This window comes from Pituophis catenifer, unplaced genomic scaffold, assembly GCF_029215685.1.
Source record: "Pituophis catenifer annectens isolate HBS135680 unplaced genomic scaffold, rPitCat1.0.hap2 SCAF_13, whole genome shotgun sequence".
Taxonomy (NCBI): Eukaryota; Metazoa; Chordata; class Lepidosauria; order Squamata; family Colubridae; genus Pituophis; species Pituophis catenifer.
This window is the reverse complement of record NW_027256893.1, coordinates 1,503,910-1,514,049: the sequence shown is the minus strand read 5'-3', so window position 1 is coordinate 1,514,049 and position 10,140 is coordinate 1,503,910. Positions and strand designations below refer to the sequence as shown.

At 50.2% G+C, this 10,140-nt stretch overlaps 1 protein-coding gene across 1 annotated transcript; it reads left to right on the top strand.

Annotated features, from left to right (window-relative positions):
* Positions 1 to 1,200: 1,200 nt before the first annotated feature.
* LOC139323666 (G patch domain-containing protein 4) lies at positions 1,201 to 8,551 on the top strand. The gene is made up of 8 exons (XM_070953103.1): positions 1,201 to 1,255; positions 2,139 to 2,332; positions 5,943 to 6,016; positions 6,464 to 6,556; positions 7,272 to 7,376; positions 7,469 to 7,560; positions 7,663 to 7,713; positions 8,114 to 8,551. The coding sequence occupies exons 2-8, from the start codon at positions 2,218 to 2,220 to the stop codon at positions 8,367 to 8,369; spliced, it is 786 nt and encodes a 261-aa protein (XP_070809204.1). The 5' UTR covers positions 1,201 to 1,255; positions 2,139 to 2,217; the 3' UTR covers positions 8,370 to 8,551.
* Positions 8,552 to 10,140: the final 1,589 nt, after the last annotated feature.

The window sequence follows — 10,140 nt, the reverse complement described above, 5'->3', positions numbered from 1 at the left end:
AGAGGAGCCACTTCTGCATCTTCCCAGAGGTTGCACATAAGACACAGGGCAGCAGTCAAATTCTTCCTGACCCACTAAGCACCCTCCCTCCTCATGAAGCTCCACACTGACTTCCCAAAGTTCTTCTCCTTCCATGGGACTTGGGGGGGGGGAGGAGCAGAGGAGCCATGACACACACACCCCGCCCCTACTTAACCAGGTAACCTGGGGGAAACAACCAGGCCTCCAGATCCAGTGGAGAAGAGGGAGCCGAGTGGCGAGTTTGTCCATTGACCAACAGGATAAACATGGAATAGAATGGCCCGCTTCTCCCCCAGGCTCCATCCTTTTAGGGACTTGGGGGGGCACTTAGACCTAAGAAGGGATGAAACAGACGCTGCAGCTCTGGGCCTCTTGGAATCACAGGTGAGCCGCACCTGGTGCACGGCCCGCCCCCCCCCGCCATGCAGCATCCGAGCCCCCCAGAGAGGGGCCCTTTGGGCGCGCAAGCCCAGTTATGGGGGCGGAACGGGCGCCTCTCTTTCCACTTCACTTTCCCCAGGAAAAGGGCGGAGAACCCTTCGGCGCTTCGGCCCCGATGTGAGGACGGAAGCCGAGGAAGGGCCCGGCGCTGATCGCCTCCCGCCCTGGGAAACGGGTTCCTGGTTCCCCGGGAGAGCCAGCGGCCCTTCCTCGGCAGAGGCCTGCGCAGATTCTCGTTGTCCCGAAGCGGCTGGACTTTCCGGGCTTCCTTAGAAGAGCCGAAGAAGCGAAACGTCTTCGAAGAAAAACCAGCCGCCTCTTGAAAGAGCCGCTTGGGGACAGCGGGGAAGGCGCTGCTCCTGAAGGCCGAGCGGTGGGGGAGGAGCGGACGCGTCAGGGCGGGGAGGCTCGGCCGAGCGACGCTTCTTCTAGCGCAGCGGCCTCTGACCCAGGCGGCCTTAATGCCCCCGCCGCCTCTTTGCGCAACGACCCTCCACACCTGCAGGGGCGCCGTTCGGGACATCAGGCGTCCCCGAGTCCCACCAGCCAATCCCAAGCCGTATTTCCTCTTACGTGAATCCACCGGGCGGGCTTATTTCGGGCGTGCTGAAGATTCCGATGATGGGCAACGTGTCTGGCCAATGAGAAGATTTCTTTAGGGACTATCGCGCCTTCTAGTCCTTCCAGCCAATCCGAAGACTCGCTTCCGGCTGCATCCCTGTGACGTTCCAATCAGAAGGCGGCCCCGCAAGCCCCTTCCCGGAAGCCTCGGGCGCAGGGAGAGCGAGCGAGGGTAAGCCGCGAGAGCCGCCTTTGGGCTCCGGGGCCGGCTGGGGCGGGCGGCGGGCCGGGCCGGGCGGGACTCCGACCCCCACGCGCCGCCACAGGCCGCTTGCTGGCTGGGAAGGACGGTCGCCTGGCATCCATGGCAGGATCCCGCCTGCGCTGCAGATGCGCCCCAGGCCCCCCGTGGAACCTCCGGCCTCAAAACAGGGGCAGTCAAGGCAAAGGAGGCCCTCGGAGCAGGGAAGCGGCGCCTTCTGGGCGGAGCCGTCTCGGCGTCCCATCGCGGGGGCTGATGGAGTGCAGCAGCTGGGCCGGAAAGCGGCAGAGGAAAATCGGAGCCGTAGAATAAGCGGCGCCTCCAACCTTGGCAACTTTAAGACTTGGGGACTAAACGCCCTGAATTCCTCCCAGAACTCTCTGAGGAGTTGAAGCCCACAAGACTTAAAGCTGCCAAGGTTGGAGACCCCTGGAATAAGCCTGCCGGCTGCCTGAAGCTCAGCAAAAAAATTAATTGGGCGGGGGCGGTTTGTATCTGAAAGAGGGTAACGGGAGACCGCCGGCTCATTCCTGCCGTTTGCTTTGTTGGGAACGGAGCAATAGGCAAAATGCAGATCTCCCCCCCCAAGATTTGTACAGGACAACTTTTCTTGAAACCAGGAAGCATCAGCCTCTGGCTTCTACAGGAGGGAAGGGAGGATGTGCTGTTTTCTGTAATTGTGCACATTGACTTAAAGCAAAGCCCAATCCCTGGTGTTGCCGTTACAGTCTTGGAATAAAGAGACTGTATGTTGTTTAGGCTTTCTGATTTAAGATCCCATCATCTGTGGCTGCATATTACAGCTCTAGAACTTGAGTGTTTTTTCCTCACCGGATGTGTTTCTTTCTAACAGCTGGTGATCATGGAGGCAGAATGAGGATTGATCTGCTTTAGAACTAGGGAATTTCATTGGGTGCTTATCCAGCTCAATCATGTGTGATTTGCTGAAAGAGGAGAAGAAGAAAAAGAAGAAGATGGCACTGACGACAACAAGCAAAGGGCTGGAATTTGCAAAGGAGCAGTTGAAGAAGCATGGATGGAAAAAAGGTGCAGGGCTTCACCTGTTCTAAGTTTGCCTCTACGCACTTAAGTAGAGCAGAAACTTTGTTTATTTTCTTTATTAATCAAATGTATATAGCTGCCCGTCTCACCAAAAGCAACTCTGGGAAACACCCAACAAATGAGTCACTTGGCGCTGAATGTGCTTGGCACATTTAGCACCAAGATGCTTCCAGATTGAAAGGATTAGCTAGGAACATCACCGTTGCCCAGGGGACACCCAGTTGGGGGCTCCTTTCATGTCCCCATTTATGAGCCCACCTATTCAAAGGTAAAAGTTCCCCCTGTCCAGTTGTGTACAACTCTAGGCAGTAGTGCTCATCTCCATTTTTAGCCTAGAGAGTCAACACTGACATTTTCTATAGTTGTGAATATACACTTGAGGCGCACAGAATGCTGTTACCTTCCCACTGAAGTGGTACCTATTTATCTACTTGCATTTGCATGCTTTCAAACGTTTAGGTGAGCTGGAGCAAATGACGGAAGCTCACCACCTCACACAGTAACACTTGGGGCTTGAATATGGGCTTGCTGATTGTCAACTCAGCGTTTTAACCACATGAGCCATTATTTAGCATATGGCATATCATACATGGGCTAGAAATATATATTAACATTTCACCTAGGTTAGTAAACACAATAAAATATAAATGTTAAAAAGGTCTATTTTCAAATACCAATGTCTAGGCCCATGATGGCGAACCTATGGCACGGGTGCCACAGGTGGTATGTGGAGCCATATTGGTGGGCACGTGAGCTCAGCTCCGGCACGCATGCGTGTGCCAGCCAGTTGATTTTCAGACCTGGGCCCACCAGAAGTCAGGAAACACACTGTTTCCGGCCTCCAGAGGGCCTCTGAAGGGGCTGGGGAGGGCAAAAATGAGCCTAGAAAGGCTCTGGAACCTGGAGAGAACGAAAAATGGGCCTACTGGGCCCACCATGCCATCGCGTGCCAGAAGCAGAGGGAGCATGGGGGGGGCGCACAAAATTATGGATGTGGGCACACGTGTGTGACACCCCTCCGCGCTCCCCCCGTTTTTGGCACACGATAGCAAAAAGGTTAGCCATCACTGGTCTAAGCCATCTAACCATTGAAGCGCAGCATCATTTATATTAAAAAATCAGATACTGGACAGGTAGATGCCCTCAGCTTTCAGCCAGTCACGATGTGATCTACAGTTTGACGCAATCAGACTGAGGGGAGGCTACCAGGCCCCATTTATACAAAGAGCCCCAGCAGACACCATGGGAGGTGTGAATCCCATTCAGGATTGTCCATTGCTGACAAGGTAGTTCAAAGCCTGGCATCTTTTTTGTGGGGTCATTTATATGTCTTCCTATGTCTGGGTGTTTGGCTTTCCATTGGGAATCAATGTTGAAGTTGCTGGGCAGATATTGTACAAGGACTTTCTGGGTTAGAGTCTTCCGGATGATAAATGAGGAAGGTCAGCACCGGTAGAGGAGTGGGTTGTTCATAATTTTTCTGTATTCTCTTCCTAGCCTTTGTAAAGCTGGCAGTGCTAGTGCTATATGGTTCAGAACACAAAGCCAGCAAATCGCAGTGGTTTTAATATATTTGCTTATAATCCTCATGGTGTCGTTGAGTCTGGCATCTAATTTACTAATATAGCAGCTGTTAAGCTGTACCAGGGCATAGTATTCTGCCGTGGAGTAGACCAACCCAAGTGCCTATGACCTGAGGGTGGCAGTTGAAACTCCCCATTTAGTTCCACATAGTTTCCGAAGTACAGTATGTCTTGATTTTTGCCGCCGTATTCTCTAGGTGTATCTTATAGGAGAGAATCTGGTCCAATGTTACTCCAAGGTACTTCGGATGGGGATTATAGAGGAGTAAGTTGTGTAAGTAGACCTTCGGGGCTTTATATGCTAGTTTGTTGTTAAAGTGGCAGCATGTAGTTACTGTTTTGCTGGTGCTAGGAGTGAGCCTCCAGTCAGTGAAGAGTTTTGCCACCTCCATGTTTTTCTTGTACTGCTATGGCCAAATCATCAGCGTATCCAAATTTGCATCTCCTTGTCACTGGCCTCTCAGATAAATTTAAATTGAATAGTGTAGGTGCCTTTTAGAGCCTGGTGGGAGGCCGTTGTTTAATCTTCTTACCTTACTTACGTTGTCCCCTATTGTTAACGGAAACGACCCATCACTCAGCAAATTATTAATTAAACAATAGAGATTTTTGCAGGGGATAATATGGCACAGTTTGTATAAAAACATATCCTTCCAAACTCTTATAAGCTGCAATTAGGTCTACAAATACGGTCATGGTTTTGAGACCTCGTGCGCCGTTTGTACTTCCCCAACAAATGAGTAAAACCACATTTAAAACTACAGTTATAAAAACCACATATTAAGCTATAGTTATAAGAATATAAAAATTACATTAACAGAAAATATTTAAAAAAAGATACAAACCCTAATGAAGAGGGAATAAAAATAGCCAGCTCAGCAATGGAGCCATCTAAGCACGTCTCTTAGACAGTAATAAACCAAATGGAATTAATAGTGGTTGTTTACATGTTCGTGAACTTTAAAGACAGAAAATTAGAATTTAAAAAAAGTTTCTAAATTCTGTGTTCCTTGTGGAGTATCTCTAAATTTAACGAGTGTCATACTTTTCCATGGTTTATAGAAATTCTGGGCCAGATTTGCCATATAATATGGAAAAGCCTGATACAAATGTAATAGTCAAGTAAATAAGGATCTAAGGATAAATTAAATGATTTCCTGGATTACTGCTTTCCATATAATTTACTCCTGCAAATCTTGCTGAATTGGAAGAGCCCAAAGCCATAGGAAAGTACCAAGAACCCATTGTCTGTTATGGCATATCAGGTGCAAATGTCTGGATTTTCATTCATTAAATATGGTTCAAACAAACCCCCCTTTTTGGACCTAAGGATTAACTGTTCCCGTCATCCAATCTGCCTGATGTTGTTCATCCTAGCTAGGATAATTCTGATGCAAATAATGAAGAGAATATTGACTTCATATCAGTCCTCACACTTCCTACCACTGCAGGGGTCATTTGATCAGAATTCAGGCACTTGGCAACTGCTGTGTATTTATGAAGGGATCACCCAGCCAGCTTCCAACAAGCAGTAGGGAAGCTGATTTCACTTAGCAACCTATGATTCACTTAGTAACTGCAGCAAAAAAAATCATAGAATCAGGCACAACTCGCCTCAGATAGCAATGGAAATGCCCGTCCCAATTATGGTTGAAAGTTGAGGACCACCGTCAATTGTAGGTCTAGCTCAGAAATCATACTCCAAGTTGGTTCCTTGAAGGAGGAGCTGCCGTTTTGTCCTTAACTTCAATGCAGCACTGAAATCCACCCCCCCTGGTTATATCTGGCTCGCCGAACCGGTAGCGCTGGTGGCAGGAGGCTTCGCCCACCCGCTGGGTCATCATTGCGTCCCAGTTTTTTGTCATCTGTGCATTCACAGAAGGTTCTGCGCATGCGCAGAAGTGGCGCGCGTTCCCGTTCCCGAACCGGTAGCGAAGGTAAGTGGATTTCACCGCCGCTTCAATGTGTTTCTTAATGAAAAGGAGAAAGGAATGTTTTTTCTTTTATTTTAGGTAAAGGACTTGGGAAACAAGAAAATGGGATCACTGAAGCCCTAAAAGTCAAAATAAAATGCAACACAGCTGGGGTAAGGAAGGGTCAGACTTTGAGTGGAGGGAGGGGGGATCGCCACCTAGAGAGGCAACGAAACCGCCATCGCCTCTTTTGAGCAAAGCTGATCTTTTGTCCTACGGTAGCACTCAGGGCTCACTTAGTCTACTCCTAAGCACATTCTTGCCTGCCAGGAATACCCAAATAAGCACAGTCCAGCCTTGAGGATCACTAGTTTCATATTCTTCAGTTGTAAAATGCTTCTGCACTTGCCTACCGGGCCATAGTCCAGATTTTACATGAAGTCTGCAGAGAATTAGGCTTAGCATGGAACTCTTGGTTAGATGGGTGGGGACAATCTGGAGGCACATTTGAGAATCTGGTGGGTGGTGGACAGTTACTTTCTTGTTTTAAGGTTCTTAATGACTTGGGAGCATGTGAAGCTTGTAGGCCAGATCTGTGACCCTGCCTCCTCCTGACCCAGGTGGGGCATGACTCGGCTGAGGAGTTCACCTACCACTGGTGGGACCATCTGTTCAACTCGTCTGCTGCCAACATTACAGTAGAAGCTGAGCAGGTAAGGGGGCACGAGCTGGGCTTGGCATAGTGGTAGCTTTGGTTTGGCAGTTTGCCACTGAAGCTGTAGATCTGAAGCCATGGAGTGATCCTGTGTCAACAAGTCTAATGTGAGAGAGGGATCAGCACCCAAAGGTTTATGAATTTATCTATTCATGTTTTCTTTGCTGCCCATCTCCCTACAAGGTGACTCTGGGCTGCTTACAGGTTATGAAACAAGTAAAAATAGTTAACAGGTTAAGAGAGCACAATGTTAACATATTATTAAGAACTATAATAAAACCAAACTAAGAGAGCAAAGGGCTGGACGGGACGGGGATGAGGTCTTCTTATCCTGTTAGCCACCTCCAGCGATGAGTGTCCCCCTGGGGGCCCAGGTAAAGGTCAGTAAGATCAACATGAAGTCAGATACTTTATGACTGCAGCACACACAGAAGCCCCTGCATAGACTGCAAGCTTTGGTTGTTGAGTGAAAATGGACTTATTGAGCTGAAGGTAACACATAGCAGTTGAACACAGCTGTCTCGTTTGTTGACCTGTGTGTACAGTTGTTTTCTGTGCAGCAAGCCAATGTGTGTACAAAAGTCCTTGGGGTTTCCACCAGTATCATCTTTGCAGGTAAATAACCTCCAGCCCTTTTCACAAGTGACAGGACGTGGAAGGCTTGTTTGGGCGTAGCCCCCCCCCCAACCTCTGAACCTCCATTCCTCCCCCAGGATGGGGTCCAAGTGAGAAAAACCTCTGAGCGAGAGGGGCCAGTCACAAGGACAAAGCCATGCCGAGCCCAGGAGGGGAACATGCTCTACGGCCGCTTTGTGAAGGTAACGGGGGCTGTGGTGGAGCAACGGGAGATCCTCGGGTTGGAGCTTTCCTGGGCAGTGCCAGAGACTGGCCGGATTTGCCCTCCTTGCAGGCAGCCACCCTGATATCTGGCACAGAGGAGCCCATGAACCCCGTGTCCTCTGCAGACCAGGAGGAGAAACCGGACCTCTCCATGGCAAGGAGGTGAGGCGGAGGAGGGGCCTGGAGAAACCCGGCTCCTGTCCCACCCCATCCCAGCCAGGCAGATGCTGACCAAGTTGGTTCCCCCCCTTCTGTCTTTTGCAGGCTGACTGACCAGGAGTTGTTCCAGGCCTGTGGGGGAAGAACAGTCCACAAGTGAGGAGCAAGTGGGGGGTGGGGGGCTAGGCACAGCTTTCGGGGGAAGACCAAGTGCCAAATCCCTGTAACTGATGCTGTATGGGTTGCGGTGCAACAAGGCAAACCCTCTGAACAGATGGAGCAGGCCTCTGTCCTAGTGACACAGGCTTTCTCGTGGGTGGGTTTTGCCCAGTGGGGTTGGCTGTCATGCTGGCCTGGCTACTTCAGTTCCTCCACTGAAGTTCCCTCACAAAATGGGCGAGAGAGGACAGCTCAGTCCCCCTGCCCCTGTGGCTCTTCGGTGGAGACGAGCCTTCCTTAATTCTGGCCCCTCCTGTGTTATTGCCAGGCAGGGCTGGTGGGCTCCGCACTCTGGCAGCTTGAGTGGCCTCACGTCTCCCTTTTGCTGCTTCTCCAGGGGCGCTCGGCACGGCATCACGATGAGGGCAAAGCTCGCCCGGCTAGAAGAGCAGGAAAAGGCTTTCTTCGCTAGTTCTGTCCAGAAGGATGGACCAGGGATGGCCCCCAGTGGCTGCCCTGACCCACAGCCCTCATCGCAAGTCAAGAAACACAAAAGAAGCAAAACAGGCTGCTACAGAGAAGAGCCAGGTGGGAGAAGCTGCCTCAAGGCCAAGGCCAAGAAGAAGAAGGGCAAGGAGCTGAACGGGCACTAGGGAGACGGCAGCCAGAGGAGCAGAACGATGGGGGGTTTCAGCCCTGCTTGAGCCTCACTTGTGTTCCAGCCCTTGTCTTGTCCAGTGAAGGACTGGATGATCTCCTCCACTAAGGAGTGCTGGAGGTTGAAAAGTGTACAGATAAATATTGTTTCATAAATAGATAATACACCTATACAGTATTTCTGAGCTTCCCGTGAAGGCTTGGAAGTCAGAGGCCTCCTTTGCCTACAGATTTCATGTACATACTGGGGGAAGGGGGGTGTTTCTCTGACAGCATCTCTTTTTCCCTCAAAGATCGATGGATGTACCAAATTTTGAAAAACAATGTAAAAATTTTAATTGGAAGCAAGGATAGTTAAAATTTGACAGTAAAATTTATGAAAAAGCAGGAGGGCTTTGTGGGCACTAGCCAGCCCTACGCTGCAGCTCCTCCGTGACAACCCTCCACCCCAGTGAAAAGGCAGAGCCATTTATTTTCAAAAGGCTAGGTGGGGGGGGGTGCCTCATTGTGGGGAGGGGGAATATTGTCATCGTCCCCCCCATTTGCTTTTGGATGGGACATGCTGGGCCCCCTTACAAATTCTCCCAAACTGCTCTATGGTGGAATTCAGCCTAGAAACTTGCTACTTTGGGGAGCCCCAAGGGTCTCAGTCTTGCTTGGGGGGACGGGGGAGGGCTTATTTAAACTGCCAGTAACACTCAACACAGCCCCAACTTTTAAACACAAAAGCGGAATCTGGGTGGCTTATTATGGCTGAAACTGCTTGTGCATCGCCAGTAGCAGGAGGACTGACCTACGATCCCCCCACAGGCTGCTCTAAAAAGGTGGCAGGAATTCTGCAAACTACTCCTCTTCCTCACATGCAGAGGGCTCTTCATAGCAGCCCCCCAGTCCAAGCCCCCCCCAAGTGTTTCTGCACACCTTGCCACATCTGCCCGCTTGGATCCAGCTGAGGAAGGCCTGGGCCGGGCACCATGAAGTCGATACTTGACCTGCAAACTCGAATCAATGGGGGATCTCTGTAGTTGTAAAACAGCTCAGCCCTTTTTAAAACCTGGATTATAGTTCAAAACATGACGTCTGGGCATGCAGAATTAATTAAATCACACCAATATGATTAAACAGGATTAAGAGAGTTCAGTATTGATGTTATGCATGCCTACTTAGCCATGAATCCCACTGACCTGGACTGGCTTGGGCCGGTTTGTACCACGTTTAGAAGACCCAAAATAGTCCCTCCTCCCACTGACAGGACAGTCCTGCTAGTTGTCCTACATTCCATTCATGAAGTGAGCTTAGATCTCATTTAGTTTTGTTCTGCTCCATGTATGTTTTGGAGTATGGATCTCTGGCAGATTTGGCCCTCAATGCCCAGCCTGCCATCTGCCAATAACCCGGAGCTTCCTTTCCCCCTCGCTTCAGATGGCTTACCCTGCACTGGCCATTTGTGGGGGATAACTGAGTGTTGGCTCTCAGCCCTGCAGAGGACAGGATGGTTAAGGTCTTTGTGGCTGCCCTGGGGGCTGTTTTGTTTGTGTGTTTTTGAGAAGACATTGCATCAGCACATGCACACCCTCCATGGACAGAAGTAGCCAACTGCTGGGCTTCATCTGCTGGGCTTCCCAAAATCTTTTGGGCTGGGCCTGGACCAGCTGCTCTATTTTGTGCTGCTGTAGCTTCTCAGATTTGACCAGGTCTGGCAGATCTTCACAATGCCAAGTGCTGACTTTGATTTGGGGTCTCATGGGACACACTGGGGTTGATGGC